The sequence below is a fragment of the Mugil cephalus genome, chromosome 18 (genome assembly GCF_022458985.1).
Source record: "Mugil cephalus isolate CIBA_MC_2020 chromosome 18, CIBA_Mcephalus_1.1, whole genome shotgun sequence".
NCBI classification, from domain to species: Eukaryota; Metazoa; Chordata; class Actinopteri; order Mugiliformes; family Mugilidae; genus Mugil; species Mugil cephalus.
Genome location: NC_061787.1, coordinates 5,699,027 through 5,724,963, shown reverse-complemented (window position 1 = coordinate 5,724,963; position 25,937 = coordinate 5,699,027). Strand labels below are relative to the sequence as shown.

General features: G+C 44.8%; 1 protein-coding gene across 6 annotated transcripts in view; it reads right to left on the bottom strand.

Annotated features, from left to right (window-relative positions):
- ncoa2 (nuclear receptor coactivator 2) overlaps positions 1–25,937 on the bottom strand; it is a 64,176-nt gene that overhangs the window by 5,470 nt on the left and 32,769 nt on the right. For 5 of the 6 annotated variants that reach the window (XM_047567963.1, XM_047567962.1, XM_047567964.1 and 2 more), the window contains 15 exons: positions 23,612–23,789; positions 21,211–21,399; positions 17,931–18,032; positions 15,692–15,832; positions 15,000–15,147; positions 12,465–13,821; positions 6,337–6,550; positions 6,004–6,228; positions 4,367–4,585; positions 3,843–3,972; positions 3,542–3,707; positions 3,156–3,452; positions 2,738–2,815; positions 2,150–2,636; positions 1,126–1,303 (listed from right to left, as the gene is read on the bottom strand). In XM_047567963.1, the coding sequence (XP_047423919.1) occupies positions 1,126–1,303; positions 2,150–2,636; positions 2,738–2,815; positions 3,156–3,452; positions 3,542–3,707; positions 3,843–3,972; positions 4,367–4,585; positions 6,004–6,228; positions 6,337–6,550; positions 12,465–13,821; positions 15,000–15,147; positions 15,692–15,832; positions 17,931–18,032; positions 21,211–21,399; positions 23,612–23,789 (4,109 nt within the window). The remainder of the gene's footprint in view (positions 1–1,125; positions 1,304–2,149; positions 2,637–2,737; positions 2,816–3,155; positions 3,453–3,541; positions 3,708–3,842; positions 3,973–4,366; positions 4,586–6,003; positions 6,229–6,336; positions 6,551–12,464; positions 13,822–14,999; positions 15,148–15,691; positions 15,833–17,930; positions 18,033–21,210; positions 21,400–23,611; positions 23,790–25,937) is intronic. The other variant, XM_047567968.1, reaches the window with a different exon arrangement.

Genomic DNA, 25,937 nt, shown 5'->3' with positions numbered 1-25,937 from the left:
CTAAAAGCAAAAATACATATGAATCTGATATTTTTCCCAGCATCAGAACCATCTTTACTGTCAACGCTTTAACCCTTTGGGAGATGTAGATAGGACGTACCACGGTGACACTGAGTGTCACTGAGTGGGCTTTTTTCTCTTATTCTTTTTAGTTCTACATGTTTATAAACCCATTCACAGTTTGTAAATAGTGTGATGTTTTTTTTGAGGGGCGGGGCTTAGCTGGAGGCAAAACATTTGAAAAACATTACCCGTAAACGCTGGTTAGCATGTTTCAAGAGACTGTTTTGGCAAGAATAGACGAGGGAAACGTATATTTTAGAGAATATACGAATACACTCACTCCCTGTGACCATGAGTGTTATTTTAAAAAGTTGACTACACTCACTTGATGGAGATTTGACCAAAGGAGGACAAAGTCTTAATCAAGTCTTTATCAAGTGAAAGATATTACAAGTAGTAAGTGGAACCACTGTGGAAGGTAACATAGTAAATGCAACTTCTGCTTGGACACCTCTGAAACACGCAATTAACATTGCGTTAGCTCGCAGTTAGCATTAACATGTGACAGGAATCCCCCCAATAATTAATGATATGATTAACTTAAGGTAATTTCAATCACAATTTAGTCTAATCCATAACATTATAATCATATCTGATATGAAGTGTGCACGTTGTTGATGATTGTCTCACTCCAATCCTTTCTTTTAGTCGCCAAAGCCAAACCAAAGCTGTCTACGACTGGCAGTGGCTGGTATGTGATAAAATTTCAAGTTAGTGTTTTTGCTTTTTCAGTTTTGGCCCCTAAAAAATACAGAAGACGACATTTTCCACAGTTGACAGTGTTCAAGCCTCAAGTTTCTGTCTGTTTTGCCTCCAGCTAATGTCACAACGTCACAGTGACGAAGAGGAGGAAAAACTGGCATGGAAAGAAAAGACTTAAAGTACCTCTAATGTTATACTTATAGGTATATTACTGCAGTAAATTTAAATTCTTAAAAATATTATACTAGTTACTAGGAGCTCCCATTTCACTGAATACATAAATATGGCTCCCAAAGGTTAAACTGATTCTAAGTATCTAACCAGGCTACTTATTCGGGAGTTATCTCCAGCCGTGTTTACCTGTTGCCCCCCATGTTGCCCTGCGGCCATCCATTCATGTCGGGGGAACCCTGGAAAGCGGCGTTTCCTTGGCCCTGCTGCATCATCGGGGACTGCGTGTGGGCCATGCGTGGAGAAAGCAGGGGGCTCTGCGGTGTGCCGGGACCTCCGAAGCCTCCGTCTGCCTGTTGGCTCATACCTGTGGTGGGTGCATCAAAACAGGTGAGCCGGGGCTCGTCCTGCACACGCTTTTTTACAAACCACTGTAGTGAACGGAGTGTGGGTTTGTGCAACGCGTAAAGACACACATCAAACGACAAACGACCGCGGAGAGTGAGCGAGCACGGTGATTGGATGCATTCCAGGTTGCAGTCAGGATTATTGGCAGGCAGTTAACATTTCATACATGCACGTAAGCAAAGAACAGGCAGTGAAGTTGGGGGGGAAAAGGGGAGAAGGAGATGGATTGGGGGGGGGGAAGGGATAGAGAGAAGTAATGTCTAACATAAGTTATGGCTTTGTAACACACACGCCAGAACCCAGAGGCCAGAATAAGACTTAGAGGAGACGGATTAATCAAATGACAAATCAGATTACCAGATTATAGATTACATGTCAGGCTGTGTGACTGATCGTTAACAGCCATGACTGTCGCTCTTCCAGAGCTGGGTGTCAATGGGCTCGATTTACTGTGCTCGTGGCGCCCTCTGGTGGAAGTAAGAGTGCATTGCCAGGACACCATTTTAGGCAGCACACAAATCAGTATGATCACAATTAACTTGTTTTGTATGATAACTACTTATTTGTTACACAAATTAAGCCGTTGGATAAAGACTACAATTGGAATCACTCAGTAGCAGCCGACTGTAGCAGCCATCAGTACATCATTGCCGCTAGTAAAAAGCATGTGATGCTGTGCAACATGAACACAGACACAATGGCACGCACGCGCACACACTCACACACACACTCTCACACACACGCGCGCACACACATACAGGTTGTGGGGTGAAGTGTGTGGTTGGCTTGGGTGTGGGAGCAGTACCTGAGTTGGGAAACTGAAAGGCACTGTGCTGCATTTGGGGGCTGAGTACGGCCCCGTACTGTCCGCCCATCATGTTTGTGTTTCCCATCATCATCTGTGAGGAGGAGGAGGAGGAGGAGGTGGAGGAAGAGGAGGAGGTGCCATGCATGTGGAGCTGGGGGTTGGGGGGGAGAGAGGGCAGGCTGGGGGAGAGAGGGGAGGAGAAGGGGCTGGTAGGAGGAGGTGACGAGGCCAGGCCTGTACTGGTACCGTAGCTGGGCGGGTAGGGGAACTGCTGGGGGTTGGCCTGAGGATTCCGGGGGTTACTCATGCCTCCGGCGGCCATGTTGGGGGGCAGGTTGAGGCCCTGGGCCCTCATCGCCATGGTCCTTTGCTGCTGGACCTGCTGGGCCTGCTGCACCTGCTGCTGCTGCTGCTGCCTCTGTCTCAGGTGGTTACTCAGAAGCTCCCGCTGACGTTGGGCCAACATCTGAGCATTGATGGATCCCTGGAAGGGATGAGGCGCGAGACCAAAGATGACATTTAAATAACCATGATGATACGTGTGTGTGTGTGTGTGTGCAGACAGATTAGGTAATGGTGACGCACCTGGTTTGGAGCACTGGCTCTAAGAGGTAGGTTCACATTTGACACACCACTCATCTGAGTCATCATTGGCTGACGGTTCTGTTGAGAAAAAAGGCAACTGTTAATTAAAAATAATAATAGACAACTATTATTATTATTACATCTATTTTTTTATCCTTAATAAAAATGACTGTATTAATAGATTCAGTGCAACATAACAAAATACGCCAACCAGCAGGTGGCAGACAGACCTAAACGTCCAAATTATTTCTTAGGTGCATAGAACACTTGCCAACTTCAAGCATAATTACATAACTCCCGTCTGTGTGTTCAGTCACACAGCACGGAGATCAAACTCAGGCTACGTCAGACTCCAGAATCAATGACCAGCATCACTTCCAGCAGAGTCAGGACTGACGACATGAATGTGAATGTGCACCTGCTGTGACTGGAGCCGGTGCTGGAGCTGCAGTCTTAGTGTGTTGGGCTGGTTGGGGACGACCCCGGCGGGTCTGAGACCGGGCCGGGTCTGCATTCTCATTATTGGGTATCCCGGACGTGGGCCCATCTGGCCAGACAAAGGGTGGAAGCCTGGCTCTTGCATCGGCGCACCGGGGTAGCCTCTTTGTGCCATGTGCGATGTCGGGGGAGCGAACTGCTGGGCGTACATCGGGGGCTTCTGGTCTAACATCAGGGGGGGATCCTGGGGGAACTGGTCCGGCTCAACTGATTGGCTCTGGAACAAGCCAGTGAAAGCCATGAGAAATAACACATTCATAGAAGTACGGCGTGATGCCGTAGGTTCATCTGGAGGAATAATCTCACCTGTTCTACTAGAGCAGGGATCCCCAGAGCACGATCAATCTCCTCCAGGCCGTCAAAATCTTTTAGTGCCGTGTACAACTGGGACATCAGGGCCCCCTCATCCACCGCGCTGCCGTCACCTGAGCCGAGCCCCGTGCTGCACAGCAGATCCTCCTGTGGTGCCGGTCTGGGCAGAGGAAGTGACAAAATAAGCGCTTAATTATTTTTTTTATTTCTTAGCGGAAACAAAAATGAATCATAGCAAAAAAAATCAAACATAAACAGCCAGTGGGAATCTGAGGGATGCTGTGGAGTATCTTACCTGCCCTGGTTTACAAAAGCCGTCTGGTCAATTGGCATCATGCTGTCTGGCCAGGGGGCCGTCTGGTTGGGCGGAGGCTGCTGTTGGGAGAAATGGTGGCCAACCATACCAATATCCATATCAGCTTGGGCTAAAAAAAAAAAAAAAAAGGTAGAAAAAAGAAATAAAAATGATTAAAATATTAGACAGTTAATGCAGAAGTTACACTTTTAAAGTAGAAAACACAATATATCTCATATATATATAAACAGTAGGAGACAAAGTTGAAGGACACGTGATACATTCCTGTGTTCAGTGCTATGCTCTTACTAACCACAAGGTGGCAACATTCACAACAATGAGAAGGAGAATGTTCGGTAAAAGGTGAACTGAGGTCTTCTCCACTGAACCTCAGCACTAGGCAAACGTCCCAGGGGTTACACAGACCATATGCACCAAGCTGATTGTTATATTAGTGAAATCTACGTGCTTTACTCTGGGTTTCTGCTTTGGAGATCCTATATTTAAAAACATTGTGCCCTCACCACCGGCCATCATCGGGGACTGCAGCATGGGTCGGGGCCCTGGCTGGCTGTTGGGCCTCATGGGAGCGCTGTTGGATCCCATCCTGCCCTGCATGGCACCTTGCTGCCCGGGGCCGGACGCTCCCAGAGGAGGGGCAGAGGCTGAACCCACCCAGCCCTCTTGTTGCTGTTGCTGTTGCGGCTGCATACCTGGCCGAGGACCACCTGGAGCCATCATGCCTAGAGGTGCAAACACACACACATACACAGTGAGTCAAGAAACAATGAGTCTGCCTCATGACAGATTTCACATGTCCTCTGCCACCGTGATGCAACGGTGCAACTTAAGGGGAAACGGCGTCTCTGCAGAGCTGGGGGATGTTTGAGGACTCCTTAATATGTGGGAGTGACAGTGAGAGAAAACATTGTGCCAGTGTGGCTGACTATTTCCTGTCACAGGAAGTGAGTCACTGTGTCATGACATGATTTGTGACAGCGTGAGAGACACGCGCTGATGGAGGGAAATAGGTCTTTCCTCGGAATTTGGAGAAAAAGAAGAAGAAGATTTAAAATGCACTTAATTTCATCTTTTTATATTATTATTATTGTGACATTGCTAGGAATGAATCACACATCATAAAAACCTGTCAGAGAGTGGAAACTGAGTTTAAACTGGAAAACATCTTAATACAATAGATAAAATTCTGTTCTAGTTTAACCTCCTGGGACCCTGTGTCCTCATATGGGGACATGAAGTTTTAGGTTTTATTGGAGCTTATGTTGCTTCGTTTAAACCAGGTGTCTTCAATGTTTTTGAGGTGAAGGACCCCCGAACTGATGGAGAGATTAAGTAGGGTCCCCCTACCTACTGTATGTGTTCTATATTAAACTCGGCAAAAATTCAAACATGCGCAACAGTAGGGTGGTGACTGAAAGATCCTTCACTTCCTTTACTAAAATATGTTGGATTCACGTTAATGTGTATTTTTAAAAAAATGGAATTTGTGGGGGAAAATTAAAAAATATATATATATCAAAAACATGTTGTTCTCAGTAGTGGACGATTTAATTTGTCATCTAGTGGTGGCAAAGATTAAAACTTATTTATTTACGCTTATTACGTTTCTAGTTTGATACGATGTACAAATTTAACAAATCTATCAATAGCAGCGAGCTACAACGTCGCTAATTAGCAAATACTCGTTTGAGGACGTTGGGACTTGGAACAGTTTTATATTTTGTCACACATTGTTGACTTCTTTATAATATGTAAGTATTAGTATATATTATATAATAAAGTTATAAACTAATACCAGAGTCCATATAGGAGGACACTGGTTAGAAGATGATGCTTTGTTTTTTTTATATTCTTAATCCCAAATACTGTGGAGAAATGAAAAATGCATACCAAATAAAAGCACGGGTCACATGAGGTTAATACCCACCCTACTGGCTGGGAATGACTCTAAAAGGTGTATGTTAGGACACAGATGTTTGTATAAGGAATCTATCAATCATTCTGAAAAGATAACAGTGTTCAGGCCACAGTGAAGTGTGTAGCTCTGCAGGTTGGTCAAATACAGGGCACGCATTATTGTTCCATCAAGCATTTGGACACGTCTAGAAGTCCAGAACTAAGACCAAACGGTCCCACCTACCTGCGTTGACCATACCGGCCTGGTTAGCCATCATGCCGTGACTTCCCACCATGCCTTGCTGCTGTTGCTGCTGCTGCTGCTGCTGCTGCATGAGAGCGTACGGGCTTGTGGCCCTTATGGGGTACTGCTGTAATGACGGCTGCTGGGGGGACACATTCATGTCCAGAGACATGCTCCTCACAGGTAGACCCCTGCCTGGCTGGCCTGGTCGGATACCTCCAAAGTCTGAAGAATAAATGGGCGTTTGTGTTAAAGCTCCAGAGACAAAAACATACTGATATGGTGCATGTTCAACACAACGTGATAATTTTTCCAAGTAAGAATGGGACTCACTAGTCGGGCCCATGCCAGGTCCGAGGCCCCTGTGCTGTTGCTGCTGCTGCTGCTGCACCGTCGCCATCGCTGGATTGGTCTCGGACATCTGCAGGATGTCATTGATGATGTTCTGTTTGTCCATGGGACTGGGCAACGAAACGGGCCGCGGCTCGCAGAAGAGCTGGGGTTGAGCATTCTGCAGGTCGTTCAGGATGTCATCCAGCTCCGACGACTAGAGGGCAGAGAGAGAAAAAGGGGAAACTGTGAACGCAGAAATAGTTCAGCCATTCAGGCGTCCATTTGGAAATCTATTACCTGCACACAAATATATACATGTGGCAAGCACACACGTCTCCTTGTGCGAGGAGTCTTTAAGTGGGAGACCAGAACAGAACAGCAGGCTTGGCCTTGTTTATAATACAGCAGTAACCCCAGGAAAAAATGGACCACTTTCCATCAAATCTAGGCCACACTTCATTTTGACTTAGCTTATCAGAGTCACACACAGCTCCCCGCTTACAGGCTGGTCCTTGCAGATGTACAACACAACATCTGCTTCCTTTTTTTTTATTTTTTTTTTTATACAGACTGGAATTTTAAAGACATGATTAAGGATGCCCTATTACTGCAAACAATATTTGCATCTTCAGTAAGTGGAGGAGACGGAGAAGAAAGGAAGAAGAAAGCGCGGTTGCTACAGCTGCTTTCTGCCGAACTAACATGGGAGAGCAGCAACAGACAGGAGCTCGATTGGTGCCAAAGTTTGAGCAGCTCTCTGCCTCCCTACTGTAAACAGCTGTAGTGTGCCAGCCCAAGGCTGCTTTCATATACAACTGGGCTTTGCGCTATCTGGATCATTTTTGTTTAGTTTTCACACAATTCTTAAACACAGACAAGGTCATGCTGGGACCTAGTTTCACATGTTGAGCTAAAGAACTGATAAAAAAGATTCATTTGTCTCCACTGTATTTGTCTTTTCAAACCACTACAGACGGGATGGACAAAATAACCCCGAAATTCAGAGGGCTGAGAAACATCAATCCGCATCATAATCGACGAGATGTAGCAGTGTTTCCAATACGTATGGAGCTGAATTTCAGTCTACTGGAAATTAATGTAGGTGCCACTCAATCTCTAAGAGTGTCATTAACATAGGTGATCTCAGTTTGTCCTAGAGAGGCCTGAGGGACGTTAGGTAAATAAGTTGCATTGGCTGTAAGTGTCCACCAGAGTGCAGCACACCTGGAATCACTGGCATCTCCTGGTCGTGACTTGGTGTACAGCAGGAGAACAGCACCGCTCCGGCGTTGTACCCAAATGTTCTAGACAATGCTAACTGCTGCCGATGAGAGCATTTAATCTGGAGAGCTCAAGGACCAGACCTTTCCGTCCAACACTTTGGGGAAAGATCCAGGCTCTCGTGAGGACGGCACAAAAAAAAACGGACAGCAACGCAACGCCACTAATGTCATACTAAGAAAGCGCACAGGATATGCAGGAGAGCTAGGAAGAGTAACAGAGCAAAGGGGTGGGAGGGGGGTGGTGGTGGGAGAAGAGAGAAAAGCCCTAATGAGGTCAGGAATGATGTAATGCTTCTGTACACTCTCAGCTTGCTCTCCTCCTCCTCTCCAATTCTCTCTCCTCCCACTTTCTATTCTCTCGACTTCTCTAGTTGCTTTTACCCTTAATGGGTCCTATTTCTATCAATCCTTGTTACTCTCTTCTTTCAATGTGTGTCAGCGCATGTAATCCAATCCCCGTCCTTTTCCGCATCTCGCACCCGTTTGCTATATTGAGTTAAAAATGCGAAGGATCTTAAAAGGCCAAAGGACAAGTAAATTGTTAAATATTTACTCTCGAGCCATGTTCAAAGATGCCAATATAAGACTGCGATGTCCTGTAATTCACCTGTAATGGAGCAGCAAATAAGAACTTACTGGATGTGTTTAAGGGACGTCTATTTATTGATTGCTGCAGCCAGCAAATAAAAAAATAGATATGCAGAGACGGAGAAAAAGCAGCACACAGATGTGGAGAAATCTCAGTGGCAGCGATAATCTGCAAACTCAAAATTAATGCATTTTAGAGTGAAGCCGATGACGTGTCCTACATTTCATGTTTGATATAGAAAGCCCTCGCTCTGAGACATTTGCATGCCTAGCAACAGCAGTCTGACTTTATCGCAGCGGGGGCAGAGATGGAGCCGCGCCAAATGTGTATTCTTACACTCTGACTTGTATCCACCTGACACCGAAAACCAGTCACAACAGTCGGCGAGCGGGTTGCGATCGGCGTCCGCCGGCACGCGCTCAGACTCAAGAGTGTCCGTTTTGTGTGCGCAGTGACCTCAGGGCTTTTAGTATTGTGACCCGGGCCAAGCCGTTTATTAGGAAGTGGGAACCGAGAATAGGAGAGAGCAAAGCAGAAGTACCACTGTCAAGTAAGGAAAAAGGAAAAGTCACTTCACCCCCTGAATCACGCTGGCCTTTTTGTCAGCGAAAAACACATGAAAACAATAGTCCCAAAGCAGTTTTGTTCATTTTCATCATCTGAAAGGGATACTATTATGTTTTTTTTTAGTTTTTTTTTAAATTACAACTTTCAAGAAGTCTTATTTTTTGCAGCACTTAATAAAATGTGTCCAATAGAGCTGGGTAATATACCGGTTCATACGGAATACTGATATTTTTTCCGTTATAAAATAATTTTTTAATATATCAGCATACTGGTGTATTTGATCACACAGCGTTTGCAACGCTGCACCATGAGGCACCGTTTCTGACCGGACCATTTGCAATGTAGCGCTTCTAAACACACATGGTGTGAGAAGAAGACTTGTGCCAAGAAAAAGTCAGTTGTTTGTTTTCTTTTAAGGGTGACCAGACGTCCCGCATTTCTGGGGACAGCCCCCTGTTTTGGATGACCTGTCCCCCGGCTAAAGCTGTCCCCCCAAAAATGTCCCCGATTTTCATGCTTAGCTTTTTAGGAATGAGAAATAAAAACAATTATTATTACAATCACAGCAGTTAAAATATGCTTAAATATGAATAAATATATCAAATTAAATGAACCGTATATGTCCCTGTTTCTTCATTTCATCTTGGTAACATTTATTTATTTATTTTATTACTGTAAATGCCCCCATCAGCAGTCAGCGCTAACATGGAGCCATGCAAACCTGTTTTACTAGTAGTGTGAGATTATTCTGCAATATTTACTCATCATCACAGTAAAAGAGTCCATCCATGGTCAATCTACTGCATTAAGTTCTCTCTCAACCAGTAGAAAATGTTATTATGCATGAAAATAAATAAATAAATACTGTGATATACATTTGTGGTCATACCACGTAGCTCTACTGTCCAAGATTAACAGCTTTTATTCATTCAACTGTTCATTTATTAACTATATTAACATCATTTATTTAAACGTAGTTATTATTTATATTCTTATGTCCTTATGAGGGGCTATTGTGACCTATATCCATGATAATTTGCACTTTATAAACACTTTACACGCCAAAGTCCTGAACAACTAACGTTCATTGGCACTTTCAGTCTTTTCTACAACCATCCTAATGTTTATAAGCTTAACTTTATAAGATCTGGAGCCTCTTTTTTTCCCCCTGCGATTACTCATCCAATCCCACATCACGGCTGCCGTCAATAACTCCGTTTCGTTTTGTCAGGCGCTTAGTGACAGATTTTATCTACAGAGCAACAGCTCGGTAAATGACTGTGGGTTAAGGAAGCGTCCATGAGCCGCGATCAAATGACACGTCTGACAAAGAACGCGGGGACGAGGACAATATTTGGTTGCATACATTCAGCAAATGTAAAGCCCCGAAAGAGCCAGCCAACTATTTCTTCCTCCGTACGTCTCGCTTTACAAACGCATTTGTGTTCGGAGATGTCACGTCAATTCACCGCCGGTGATTTCAGATATTTAAATACAGTGTGTTTCAGCTCCAGAGGAAGGAGCTGCTTTTTTTAAATACTGGTTTGAAAGATCTTCTGTAGCAGGTGTGTCAGAGCTGGAATGTGACGCAGCTGGATTCTATGGACTCGGCTGCTTTGGTGAGCAAGCATATCCAGAATGAAGATACAGGCTTTTGGCAGATTTGCCAGCCCATTTGTCAGAAGTGGCAGATGGAGAGGGGACAGCAAATGGGTCGCTTTAAATTAAGGAGCAGAGTCACTTATGTCGATTACCAGCGATCATCGTCACTGTTGCTTAATCTGGGAAAGGGAGACCGTCCCTACAGTCGACCGTACCTCCGTAGCCCTGCTCTGATTTCTCATTTAGCTCTGCTCCAGCCATCAATAATTCAGCCCTCAAACAATCAGGAGGAGGAGGAGGAGGAGGAGGAGGAGGAGGGAGAGTCAGCGAGAAAACAGTGGGTGAGGTTAGTAGAGAGGGCGATGAGTGGACTCTTTAACTAGTACACTCAGTGTTCACACATGGCCAAGCAGCAATTCACCAGTAACGAGCAGAAGCCCACTCACACACATGTAATGGCTCTAATGAAGTCACGGCTTAGTGCGTGTCTAACAAATGCCCTTATTCTCATCTGTTCAGATGGAATTTCGCCGTCACCGTTCGTAGCGACGGCGACCGGCACAATCGTCTTCACAACGCGCTGTAGCCGCTTCCTTCCAGAAAGAAACACCGTGCATGCCCAACCTGTATTTTTAATTTCTTTTTCCCTGTATTGTTTCTTGTATGTTCTACAAACACACCACTCCCTCTCCCCTCTATCTCCATGGTAGCAGAGAGGACATGCAGGAGCATATGGCTCATCATTTTCACTCTGCCTGCCGAGGCTGGGCTCTCCTGGGGGTATCTACACCTCTCTTTCCCTTTCTTTCTCCTCTCCCCTTCTTTGTTCGGTTCTACAGCGGCTCCCATTATCCGACCAATCACCTTTTTTCCCTGTTTTTCATATGTACGAGAGCGGCCGCGCACACGCTGTACATACGCAGCTTAGGTGACTTTCTGTGCCACCGTCTAAACGTCTGAATGAAGAAAAATAAATAAATAAAACAAGGGCAGGAGACTTTAGCAAAACGAACGTTCTGGAACGATTTCCTTACAGACAACAGACGTTTCACGCTGATCGATCGGAACGTGCTATCCAGACCGTGTCCAAAAACCAAACAAGGTCAGGGCTGTTTGGAGCGTTTTTTTCATGAAAGGGTGCGTTTCTACACAGAGTGCTACCTCTGGCAAGGCATGTAACCCAGACTACGTGACTGGTAAGGTAAAGTGGGAAACAGAGAAAGCAAAGAGTGTAAGAGCACTTGTGTAATTTTGTGTAATTCTATGTAATTCTGTGGTTTCGCAGTGATGTGTGCGATAGAATGACATTTGCAGACTTAAACGCATGTTTAGCAGAGCATAGCCGTACGCAGGTTTCCTGTATGAAAGCTCAGTGAGTCTCGCTGCTTTTCTTTCCTCTATTAGGACATTAGGCGAGCTGGTCTAAAAACTCTGAAAAACCTCTGCTACACACAAATGTTGAGTTTCTCCAGCAACACTCTCCCTTCTCACTCCCCTTTTACTCTTTTCTCTCTTTCAGCGCCAGGCCTGACCGTAACTCGGTGCCAAACCTGCAGATTCTGGCCAAATGCAACCAGGATCAAATGGCTGGAGAACCACAGGGGCTCCTTCCAAATGTCACAGTTGTTTGAAGCTGGCGGATAGATTCCCTCAGCCCGCGCTGCCAACGCACAGGCAGCGAGAGGACCAGATGTGTTCATATACGTTAATAAAAATCATGCACGACGGATTAAGTGTGTATGACGAGGCTATATATCCACCACAAATATGCCACAAAGGCTGTCTGTCCCGCGTAACGTCTGAGTGCAATTAGCTGTAACATCTTGCGTGGACAAGGGACTTAGAGGAACCAACATCTGCTATCTAACCCAGATTTACAAAGAGAGAGGAGGTAAGTGGAGCAATACAAGAAAAAAAAATCAAACAAAACAACTACTTTTGCTTCTGCAACAGGCTAAAGAGGTTACAAAGTCATTTTTAGGGCAGCGCCAGCTCTTCCATCATTACAAAGATTGCAAAAATAAATAAATAAACTGCCTCTTTCCTGCATCTTTTCTTATAAGAAGACAAAATGTCTGAGCACTGACCTGCTCAGCCCGATCGTATCCTGCATCTGGCTTCTCCGCCTTGACCTGGGGGTGTTTGCCGCCTTCAACCTTCACCTCCCCAGGCTCCAGCTTGGGGACCTTGTCCTTCAATACAGTGTCGTCCTTATCCAGTAGATAGCGTAGCAGGGCGTTGTCCTTCTTCTTTGGGCTCAACGGCTCCTGCTTGGGAACTATGTCTGCACCAGAAGCTGCACCACCAGCCCCCTGGCTTTGGTCTTGACCCAGCTCTTTGCCCGTAGCCTCTGCAGTGAGTTTGGCAAGGTCTACAGGAGATGTACTGTTCTGAAGGAGCTGGTGGAGGATTTTGTGTTTTTCTTTAAGGGACGTGGCGTGAGTGTTCCCTCCTTGGTGGCCACCCCGGACCCCTGCCCCAGCCTGGTCCTTACCCTCACCCCCTGCGCCAGGAGACAGGGGTGTCTCCAGAGGTTCTGGTTTTGTGGTGAGTAGTTGCAGTAACTTGGTGTGGCCCTTGTTGTCATGCAAACGGTTGTGAGAATCGTGGCCCTCGAGTGACCCGTCCCTCTCCTCCTTGGGCTCCACTAGGTTGCCCTCCGTCTGACCCTGGGCGAGCCCCTGGCTCAGCTCCGAGTGAGGTCCAAATGAGTCCCCTGCACCACCGGTAGCACTGCTGCCCCCTCCGAGTTTTGACATCATGTGAGTGTTTACCCCTGATCCTGGCGTGATACCAGCTGGGGAGCCTAACTTCCGGTCTGGAGACCCCAGTGTATGTGCATGAGGGGGTCCGTGTCCGTGTCCTACACCGTGGCACTCGCTAAGGGCCTGCAGAGCCGACAGAGAACTGCTAGTGTAGCTGTTAGCATGGGTGCTAGACGTGCTACCTCCAGCACCTCCAGGTCCTCCACCGCACATCCCCACTGGGGAGGGCGAGTGCAGGCCTCCTGCTACACGAGGGCTGCCCGCCCCCCCAGGACTACCCCGGTGCCTGGGTGACAGCATAGAGTTCTGTTGAGGTGGATGGGGCCCGCCGGCCGGGCTGGGGCTCGCCCGAGACGGGCTGTTCATCCTCCAGTTGGGGCCCTGCTGTGGCGGCTGCATCCCCCCGGTGTGGTTGTGTGGTGGGGGACATCCAAAGCGGTAGCCCTGCATATGGCCCCCCATGGCTGCTGGTTCTCTGGGACCAGTAGGGCCTGGAGGGGAGAAAGGCGTGCTGTTGCTGCTGATGGTAGTGTCTTGGCCCTGAGGCCCCGAACCCGGCAAACTGCCCGGGGTTGGAGGAGTCATGGAGGGAGTGGAGGAGTTCATTGGTTTGGGAGTCATCCCGGTTGCCTGTGCTCCAGGACCCATGTCCTGGCCCATTCCACATACCGTCTGCTCCCTAGAGGGTAAAAATCACAAGATATAACCGATTAGTCAACTCTTCATCCACAAGAACCCTCTTTTTCAAGTACTTCCCCAATTTCTGACAGACCAATCAAATTGTTTTTGGGACAAGCTTTATGCAGAGATGGACAAAACAGAAACGTAGTAATACAAATAAATGCCGTAATTTAACATAAATGCTGTCAAATGCTGCAAAGATATTAGATATTTAAAATAACTTTAAATGATAAAAAATTAAATAGCAATTTTTTTAATACAAGGGTTGGGAAAAAATATCTATATGGCAATATATCGCGATACTTTTCCTTCTGATACAATATCGATTTTGAACATCTTAATATTAATTTTAAAAGAAAAAGCTGTGTTTAGGGCTGACCCTGAACAACTTCCACACCTCCATCACCACTTTTTTGTACACTCATTTGTCCAATGAACTATCAGTCATCCGATATGTAAGGGGTAATGCCCAACGAAGTAAACTGTGAAATAACGTATGTTCTGTGTTTCTGTTGCCAAAGCGTTTGAGCCAGCGCAGTCATTTAGGACTGTCATCAGGTAATTTGACCGGAACGCCTTTATGGGTGTCCATTATCACTTTTTAATGTGTCGAGAATCACCCAGACCATGGTATAAATGTATGTAAGCTACATTTAAAATTTCTGAGTGAACTATGTAGAATATTGCAATATATCCCAATATAATAATATTGCAATATTGTATCGTATCGTGACTAAAGTATCGCGATACGTATCGTATCGTTAAGTGCTCGCCAACACCCACCACTAAAGCACACGTGACAAAATTAGTTGCTCCAATTATTCCAACTGTATTTTTCTTTCTTTACATCAATTGAAGAATGACCCTCAATGAAATCCAAATGTTTCTGATATGAATTGAATACCATGAGCTACATCACCACAAGTATCAATACAAGACCTTATAACACCATTATTAGTGGCTTGGTTGTGGTAATAATAGATTAGCATCGTATTGGTGGATGTCATCTCAGGACTCAAGCATCGTTTTAGATATTCTTCCGCTCTACGGCAGAATACATGAAAGCGTCAGGTTGCGCTGCAGGGCACCAACAGGCCGAAACATGTAAGTTCATATTAAGGATTTGTGTCTCTCTGCTTCTCTCCCTCCGACTCTGGTGTAGATGGTGAGACATACCTCTGTAGAATGTGCAGGGACATGTAGAGCTGGGGTTCGTTGGTGGCAGGTGAGCGCACCAGTTTGCTCTTGGTGTGGGCCGAGACGATGGTTCCGTCAGAGAGGGAGAACCGGTAGATGGGGCTGAACGCTTGGCCGTGACGGAGCACTGTATGGGGGGAACAGACACAACATTATGACCACCCTTCCTAATATTGTGCAAGTCTCTCTTGTGTCTCAAAAACAGTTGCGACTCATCAGAGAATGGACATGGGTCTTCTGAGGGTGTCTTGTGATGTCTGGCTACAGGAAGTTGTTAGTGAGTTGAGGGGAGGGGCCTCTGTGGATCACCACAAAGATACTTGATGAGTTTGGGATCTAGGGAATTTGGAGGCCAGGTCAACACCTTGTGCTGTTCTTCATGTTTTTGTGTTTGTGCTTGTGTCAAAGTCTAGGTACATGTCTAAGTAACATCCACACAAATCCGTCCAAAGGTTTCCCAGGAAAAATTTATATTGTCCCAAGATGGCTTTTATTTCCTTCTCGCAGCTGCACATAGACATAGTAACTGGATGACGACAGTAGCCTGTAATTTACCATTAGTTCTGGAGACACCGTGTTATGATTATGTCAACAACGGGACCAGAAGAGAGGATTGAAGAACAAGAGCCAAAAACTCTCACAGAATAGTCTTTGTAGTTAAACGGCTTTACCTTCTTGCTGATGTCTCTTAGCAAAAGACATTTCCCCGTCGTTCTGCAGGTGGAACCTCTGTATGCAGCGTCTCACCAGATCTTCCCAGCCAGGCTTCATGGACGCTCGCAGCAGACTGGTATCCAGGGACGTTATCTTACCTGAGAACGGGGGACCAGATTAAAGAGGTCTTAGTGATGTGTGGAAGTAGGGATTTCTGTATCTAAACACAAATCCACTCTAACTGAGCTCTTGGGGATTTATTGTCCCTCTCAAACATAAATATGTAGAGCCTGTTGACCACTTCTCCACTTGGCTATTTTGCTGCCCAAGAGCTGTGTGGTTTTAATCAGACTGAAGAAACAGCAAAGTATGTCAATAGCTGTACGATGTGACAGCTAAGTTAAGAAATAAACATGTAAAAAAAAAAAAAAAAAATATTGCAAGGAAGGTGCATGCCAATAGGGTAAGACCACCATGTTCACACTAAACTGAGCAGGTGGAAGAATTCCTTTTAAGAGTCATCACAGCAGCTCAGGCTCGACTATCTTTAGACCTTGACGGGTACACCCGTACACTCTCAGTCATGGCAGTGTAACAGTTGTTCCATTCCTCGCTGGAATGCAATTTAAATGGAGGCGGTGATGCATTTGAAAGGGTGACAAGCTCACTGCTGCTTGAATGACAGCCATAGGGACTGACTAAAGACTTGTCACACTGACATCCATAACGGGAGTCATTCACAGCTCCACACCATATCCGACAAGCTCTCGCAGGGAACAGCCAATTTAAGAGGAAATATTTTTATTAAAACAAGGCCGCGAGTGAAAGATCCTACTATCAACCTCGAATGGAACAAATCATAGTAATTATCTGTCCTAAAAGACAGGTAAATAAACAGGGGCATGCATACAGTTCGTGTACGCCTACAGAAATCTGAGCAGGAAATTATAGTAAATTACTATATGTCAGTGACTAACTATGAGTGTGTGTTTGTCGGCTGTCTCTCTCTGTGTGTGTGCCACACAAATGGTATGATTACATCAAAGAACAGGTGAAGCACAGACAGACGTCTGCATCTAGGTGCCAGTAGTGTTCAGACAGGTTCTTTACCTCCCAGAGAGCAGACAGAGGTGGGACGCTAGTACAACCAGCACATTCAATCATAAGGGCCTTTAGCAAGGATGTAATAATCTTTAATTACCCAAATGCCTGAAGCAAAGTGCGGTAAATTTCTTAAAGGGCTCCTGAAAAGGGCCTTTAGTTAGGGTGGAAACTGACTGTGATACTTCTTCATATTTATGCGTTCATTTTTATTTTATTACTATTATTTTTTCTAATTGTTAAGAAAATGTCTGTTTTATCTCAGTACTTGTTTTATTGATTCTCTGTATCAACCTTGTATGGAAGCATCTTCTGTGTCTGTTTTCGTTTGTTTTTATTATCTTTCATTATCTGTTATCCTTGTTAATGCAATGGTAGCTGTGACTGAAAGAGCACAGCAATGGGGACGGGTTGTTCCTATTGTTGTTACTGTGGGAAATAATGAAAATAAAAAATCAGTACGTTTATATACATGAATAAAATGAATTACTGCCTTAATCCGACTTTAACTGGACAAGTTCATGTAAACACGTTACTCCGATTAAAATTGGAGTTCTCCTTATCCGATTAAGACGCCCAGATAATGAGATTGGAAATAAGGCATGAGCGTACGACCCCGGAAAACAAAAACCTCCAAGAAAGACGGTCGCAGAAGATAAAGGTAAACAGAGCATTGAGGATGAGATTAAAAAAGCAGAACTATAATCCATCTTGTTATTGTTTGAAATGCCGGTCTGCCTGATGAATAACTCTTGTTTATTATACGACGTAATAGGTCAACTGTAAAGGGGGCCGTATGAACCTGCTGTAAAGACACATATCGGCACCTAGTGTGGAGGAGGAGGACATGTTCCCATCAGTTATTTGATTTTCTCTGTTGCATGTAAACTGGGACATGGACCACATTCAGAAAGTCAAACTTTATTAAGCTGTATCATAAAAACTGACCTAACTGTGAAATGTTGTGATTTACTGGCTGGCAATATGTGTTATGGTGATGCTGGACCTATGTTTTCCTCTCCAGAACCAAGGGCAAAGTTTTATTTAAGCAGCTATATGTGTGTGAAAATGATCCAAATCTAAAGATGTGGTTTAAGTTTTTCTATGTATTTTCTCTGCTCTTTTGGTTCATGGTTGCGTGACTAGTTCCTGTACCTTGCAGGTCTTGGCGCGTAGTGAAGCTCTCGTGCGTAGGAAGCATGGGTCTTTCCTTCGTGGGCACCCTGCGAGCCACACAGATCAGGCACGACTGAAAGTCTAAAAAAGAGAGAGGGGCAGAGACGGAGGGATGGAACATGTGGAGGAGAGAAAAGACAAAGTAGAGGATGTAACAAAGAGGACAGGACAGAGACGGAGGAGATGAAGGGGGGATGGGAGAGGAGGAGGGGGGGGGGGGGGAGGTTTGGGGGCGTAAATGATGGAGACAGAGGGAGGGAAAGAAAATGAAATGCATGTTATTCCCAGGCAGCATAATTAATACAGTTATTAATGAGCATGGGGATCAGGGCTCCGCTCTTTTCACGAGGAGGAGCAGCAATCGTTGGCAAGGGAAATGATGAAGTGTGACCTTTGAAGGTGTGTGTATATGTGGCTGTGTGTGTGTGTGTACACTCGTGTGCATGTCTCCGGCTGGTCTCACCTAAAGCGACATGTCACACGGATGACACCTCCCCCCCGGCTCAAACATTAAAGATTTGCCATCGCTCAATCATGACAGTTGCCTCTAACACAAGCAAAGATGACACCGTCAAGTCCAGGACTGGGGGTGACCCCGAAAAAGTCCACCATCGAACTTTCCTGTGCCAGCAATACCCACAAACCCACACATGTTTCTCGCAAAGAAATGCATGCCAGGGCTAACACACACACACACACACACACACACATTCCTTATTTTGACTTGTAAACAGAGCCTCTTGGGTGGTCCAGCCTTTAAATCTGTGAATCTCCGTTAATGTTCTCGCTTTCCTTCTCTCTCCTCCCTTCCTCTGTTTCTGTCTATAGCTGGACACATTCCTGCAACAGTAACCGCTGATCCCGCCTCGCCACTCGCGTACACACAAACACTCACACACCTCTGGCCCGGGTCCTAGTTAGTCCATTTGCCAGAGTATGGCTGGCAAGGAGCTGGTGCACACAAGAAGCCAGGGAGGGGGAAAAGAGAACCGGAGACTAGACTTGGAGTGTAACATTAGCGCTTTCACTTATTGTTTTAATTTACCGCTGAGTTCTGGTTTTTCGAGTGGGTATTTAAGGACACACGGCAGATGTACTGGGAGGAGAGTAACCTGTCGTGAACTGTTTTGTGAACATCAGATTCAAATGCTTTCATGCAGTCAGTGGATACTTCTGGATAAAGGACACTTGTTATGGAAATTTACAGGCATCGTCATCTCACGTTCAAGTCTGAAGTCGGGAAAACCACTGGAAAAGCCCAGTGACCTCTCAGTGACTGAAAGGAAAGAAGAGACAACCTACAATTTAAACCATTTCCCATGGAAAGGTTTGCAGACGTTTACACAAGTAGTTCAACAGAAATTAAACTTCTTTCTTTCTCTGCTCCCATAAGCTCCGAAATATACATACAGTAAGTGTTTACATTGTGCAGCGTCCAAATCATCACTTTGACTAAAATCAAGAGTTGTCCTTATCCGATTATTGGAAAACGATTTTTTCCAGAGTGTATACGCCTTAATCGGAGTTTAACTAGACAACGCGTGCGCACAAACACCCAAGAAAGCCGGTCACAGAAGAAGACGACGGCAAACAGAGTCCGTAGAAGAACCACCTGAGGGATAGCGCCATCTTATCTGCACCAGAAGTAGCGCGCACATTACGTACGAGATTAATCTCCTGAGACCCGAGCTTTTGTTTGGTATGCATTTTTAATTTCTCCACAGAATTTGGGATTAGACGTATAAAAACTTATTTTTATTATTATTTTAATACCTGAACGTGGCTGAGCAAAGACAGAACAATTAGCGACGTTGTAGCTCCTTGCTATTGAAAAAAAATTGTTAAATTTGTGAGTCATATCAAACTAGAAACTAGATTAAATCATCCACTAATGGGGATAATTGGTTTAAATGAAGCAAAATAAGCTGCAATAAAACCCAAAACTTCATGTCCCCGTATGGGGACGCAGGGGTCACTTCATATCGCCACCTAGTGTGGAGGAGGAGGAGGAGGACACGTTCCTGTCAGTTATTCCATTTTCTCCGTTGCATGTAAACTGGGGCAAGGACCACATTCAGAAAGTCGCATTTAAAGCATAGCTCTATGAAGCTGTGCATGTGAGCGCACTGAGTTTTGAAGGTTGTGAAAAGATTGGTTCACTGTCGGCGACACATGATTTAAACACATCCGTCCCTCGGAGTCACGAGCCCAGGTTTGTGAGGGATGTGCATGCATTATTGATGAGCTTTAACGACAGCTGCCCGGCCTCTCGTCTCCCTCGTGTCATTTAACTTTTCATGGATGGAAGTTGAGTGGCACCAGCACTTTTCTTGCTTACCCCCCAGCTGGCACGGAAGTTGCTTTCGCACAAACAACGCCGGTTATTACACAGGTGGCAATCACGTTCTCATGTTTCCTCAACTCCTTTTCTGATCTGAACTACAACAGTAGTACTTCACACGACTTCACGATAAGATGCCTGTTAATTTCCATTCAGCCGTCCAAAAAAGGCATCAGCAATCAGTTGAATGTCGATTTCGCTGGCCTCAAGTTTTTTTTTTTTTTCCTAAATGCATTTTTATTATATACTCTAAAAATTCAAATCTTTGCGAAGCCATCAGTCACGTCTCAGTCATAACAGTTTAATTCTGCCTCCCACAATTTCTAAAACACTCCGACTGCCGCATGTTTTAGAAATTGTCAAAGTAAGATTTAGAGCTTGTAAAGTGATGTTCACAAATAATTCCAAGGTCTGTACATGTAAATGAACCCATGGAAATTTTTGCACGGAAGATTTGTACTTGTAGGAAAATGTGCATGTGCGGTAAACTAAGTGCTTTTATAAACATCTGTGCACAGGCATAAGAGAGAAAAAAAAAAAAAAGAGAATTCTACACTCAAAGTTCCCACATTGTGTGGTGACCCTGAAGTTCCCCCGAATGTATTTATTTTGTACTTTTACCAATGAAATCTTTTTCACCTGAACAAATTAGGATTTCTTGCATAGATTTATTATACACATTTACGAAGGTTTATTTAAAATACAAACTCAATCTCGCCGAACTTAATTTGAGCCACACACACCAACCCGCTCAGACCTTTACATTCTTTGATCAGAACGTAAGGTTCCCTTCACTGCTTAATTCAAAACTCCTAAATTTCAAAAGGTAATAAAGTGGAAATTAATTAATGCCAGATTCAATGTCAAACCGTGACTACCTCCCCCCACCACCACCCCACCCACCCTTTCCTTCCATACCGTCTCCTTCCTCTTTGATGGACTTGGGCTCTGAAACAGCAAAACACTGCATGGTCTCATATTTCTGCTGCTGCGGCTCGTGCTCGTGAGGCTCGTCCTGGCTCTCGCTGTGGGGGTTGACCAGCATTCGGCAGTTGAAGGTGTGACTGTTCCTCCTCGGACCCTCGCTGGACCACGGCACGCCGTTCACTGGAGAAAGAAAGAAAGAAAGAAAAATTTTAAAAAAAAAGGCAGCAGAGGAGGTCAAAACTGAACTGAAACTCAAGCCAAAACCGAACAGCAGCGCAAGTGAGATCGGGAGCTGCAGCGAGCGAGCCAGGAGAGGCTACCACCACACTGCAAGTGAAAGACATAATGAGAACAAGACAGAGAGAATCGAAGGCGGAAAAAGTGCAGAAAGAAGAGAGCTGTTGCTGGGTAGAGATCAGTCATAATGAGCAGTTGGAACCGTGAGCCCTGTGCCGTCTATCCGCAGCCATGCATCACAGCCAGGCCTCCATATGCATGTCCTCTAAAACATCACTGCCAATCTTTCTTCTCCTCTCCAACACTTACACAGGCGTGAGCAAACTCCACACACGTGTAAGCACATTCACACACACAGAGGAAGAGAAAAAAAAAAAAAAAAGAGAGACATGTATAGTCACTCACAACTCATTTCACTCTAGCAAACTCCCATCACACTCCATCTGGTTTGTGATCTCATTCAGTGCATTGATAATCTCCCCAGTATCTGGGACACAGCCCACTGATCGTTTCCAGGGTACTCCGCTCTGCGCTGCTCTCCCACCCAGATGGCTCGGTGCTCAGACCTCAATCCGAAGCACCGGGACAGAAAGAGTGAAGGACTTACAGCTCCTGATGGGCTGCGGCGACATAGATCACGATCGCCTCTGTGTGCGGAAAAATAAAGACGCGGGGGCTAAGATGTTAAATGGATGTCGGACTGGGAGAAGATGTGGAAAGGGCTAAACTTAAAAAAGGGGGTAAATTCCAACCCTACAAATATAAATGGACTGTTTTCATTAGATGCTTCGATAAAGACGGGTGATGTTTTACGGGTGGGCTAGAAAATGGGAAAGTGAGAGCATTAAAAATGGGAACTTGTGGGTGAGGGTGTGTGGCAGAGAAAGAGAGAGAGTAAAAAAAAAAAAAAAAAGTGAAGAGAAGGGGAAGGAAGGGCATTAAATGAGAATATAGGAAGAGCACGATGCCGGCTGCTGACAGGGGAGAGAAGACGAAAAGGGAAGTTAATTAGCTGAAAAGGGAGGGAGGACGAGGAGAGGAGTGAGAGCAAACGTCTGGGCTGAGCATCAGTGAAAGAGAAGAAGAACCTATAGGTTCTATGCACTGATGCAACACTGTATTAACCGGCTTTACCAGATTAACCAGCCGACCATTTTAATTAAATAGCCACCTACATCGTACCCGTCTGAACGGGGAAGAGGAAAGAGGCGATGCAACGTACAATAGAGCATTCGTTCCCAAACTCTTTTCCTACTTGTATCTAAGAAAACCAAGGCTCAAAGTAAAAAAATAAATCCTGAATTTTTAAAGCTAATTAATTTGAGGAATTATTCAATTAGCAATTTAAGCATTTAATTCAGTTTCAATTAATACAAAAACAACTGTAGATCATATTCTAACTCTACATTGCAACATTTACATGCAAACATTTAACACTAGTTATTATTTTTACTATTTTTAAGCCCTTTGTTTGCAGTTAAATTGCATTCAACTTGCTTCATAAATTCACTCTCCATCTTTCCAACGACACTGACGATGCCTTCATGAAAACTCGGAAATTCTGCATTCGAACTTGAAAATTTCAGACTTCTGACATCATAGCGCTGAGGTTGCATTCTCGGAGGAGAATAAATAAGTTTTGTTTATTTTCAACGTTTCAGGAACATTACAATATGTGCAACAGCTATTTTTTTATTTATATTTTGAAAGCAGTAATTTCTGAGTTTGACAACTCAGAGCTCATTTTTTCCCCAAGCTGTCTTGAATGCACCATCAGCTGCAGCTGGATCTTAACCAGGTTTTCCAAGACACATCCCCTCCCTACTTCTGACTGGTTAGTGATGTTAGTCTGGAAAGGGAAAGCTGCGTTACTCTCATTTCATTCAAATTCAGTAAATGTTGATCTTTTTTTTTTTTTTTTTTAAATTGAGATCAAACGCTACATGCTGGAGATCTGGCACAGTGAATACTTTAAGCCCAAATATTCTACATGTAGGGAGACAGTACTGGTTAAAAACTGGTGAAATAGGTGAAAACTGACGGTGAGACGTTTTGGGGAACCACTGCAATAGAGGACACACATGTGGATTCAGAGATGCAGCAGGAGACGAGTACAGGTTGCAAAGCGACCAGGAGAATTAAGCTCAGGGCTAACCGAGAGATTTAGGCAGCAGGTTCTTGATGAACTCGGCGTGGTCCCCGACGTGCAGCACGCTGTAGACGCTGGTGTTCATCAGCTCCTCCTGGTTGTAGCGCAGGTACTGGGTCACATTCTCAGACACAAACACGATGTTGCCCTCCATGTTCACCACAAAGAAGAAGCCGTCCAGGGCCTAAAGGGGATCAAGGGGAACAGACAAGTTAGTTCACCTATTTTTTCTTCCCCCTCCCTCTCTCCTCCTACACAAACAGAACAAAACTCTTATTTATCACAAATGCAGCTCGATGTGTTTTCCTCGACTATTACTGTTTAAACTGTTGTAGAGGCAGAGAAGATGCATTATATTGCTTATGTTTGTACGGTTGTTACTTTCTAAATAATCCGCCAGTAACCCTGTCAGCGTATTATCTTTATTGATGTGCCCAAGCCGTGGCCAGTACTGAATGTGTCAGCTGAAAGGCACACAAGCAACTGAAATGCCGGCCAATTGTGTAATACGCACTGCAACTATATTGTGTCTAAAGAGAGGAGATCGGTACTCTGTGTGCCGGGTACATGCATCACTCCAGCAGATGCTCATCATCGCACAGAAAGCAGGATAAATGCGTGCACCTGCAGAGGTTGGAGGAAGTGAAGGAGCAGCAGCACTTAATTGAAGGAACACAGCCCCAGGTCGGCCATTACACACAAGATGGTGTCAATTAGGCCATCAAAGCACCCGGAGCATTTAAAAAGGAGAATTCTCATTCTTGTAAAAAAAAAAAGCCGGCGTTAATATAAGACACGAGAGACTCGTAGCGACGTGTCTGCTCACCTCACCTCTGATTGAATAATCATTAACTAAACACAACACGGGCGGATTTGTCACTTCCTAGAGTCGCATACAAGACGCGGAGAGAGACTAAAAGTGACGACACATGTCGGCCACATTAAAGGAGAAAAGAGAAAAGAGAAAAAAAAATGTGATGGTGATGTGAACTAATAACGTAACCGAGGCAACCGAGCAACAGTTGATCGACACACGATGGAAGCAGAGAGTTCACCAAACATTTACCACAAGGAAACATGACACGAAAAAAAAAGCCAGATCATCAGAAGTGAGGGACGGCTTTGAACGGAGGCTTTGTAAAACTGAAACAGTCCACCGCAGCAGCACAGCCGCTACGTGCAAACAACCTAACAAGAGGCTGGAACATCCACTAGCAACAATCTGTCAGCTGCAGAGCGACGGACGGCGAGCGAACCGCTTTCTGATCCGCTGCCTTTCTGAACTCAAAACAACGAGAGAGCGGCGTAAATATTTGGACCGATACAGTGCGTTCTGTCTAACTGTTGGTTGCAGATCAGTGCCAGTGCTTTTCTGCCCCCCCCCCCCAAACCAAGAACTCAACAAAGACTCCCAGAGCAGAGCAGATGCTAATGGTTAGCATGGCCAAGTTGTTTTCCCTGCAGTTGCCGTTTGTTTATGCACATGTAGACGGTTTAGTCTGTCATTGCTGATATGCTCTAAGTGGGTTCAAGCAACCTCCTGCAGATGTGTTTCCAGTTACAATTAGCACATTTAAATCAATGCATACTTAACACTATCTGCCCTTCTTAACGGCAGGGTAAATGGCAAAATAAAACGGCTGTATTAATTTGTTGTGCACTTCAGAAATCTGTATTATTACATAAAAGTTCAAGGTTGAAATGCTACTTCTCCTTTGGGGAAAGTTATGGTTTAACCCTTTAAAAGTGAATAGATTACGAGTGATCGGTTAAAGCTTGCGGTTTTTAATTTACCGTAACTCACAGTGGTTTGCACTACTGCCAAAATTCAAACTGCTGCTGAAAACTGTTAAGTACTTTTGTGGACATTCGTGACATCTCAAGAGTTTAACTAACTAAATCCTCTTCCTGGGTCTCCCCAGTCTTGCGTCGCTCCCCAACCTGCAGCCGACAGCAGTGGTGCATCATCGTTACCGTAATGACAGATTTTTTTTTTTATTATTTGTCCAGAAAGTGCAGCTTCCCACTGTTCAGTTACACTTTAAATTTCATCCATTGGTGAGTTATGGTACTTCAAATACCACATGTTTAGATCTATTTTAACCGGCGCAGCTTTTATAGTCTTTACGGTAATAGTTTAGTGGATGAGACACACAGGCCGATCGCATGAGAGTAAAGCCATGTCATAATACTCGGCTAATCAAATCAAATCTGAGATGTCCACTAAACATTGCAACACTACAGACGAGATGAGAGGGTGATACATGAAAAGATATATATAGTAACAAATGGAGATAAACTGAGAGGAGAAAAAGTGTTATCTGTAAAGTTG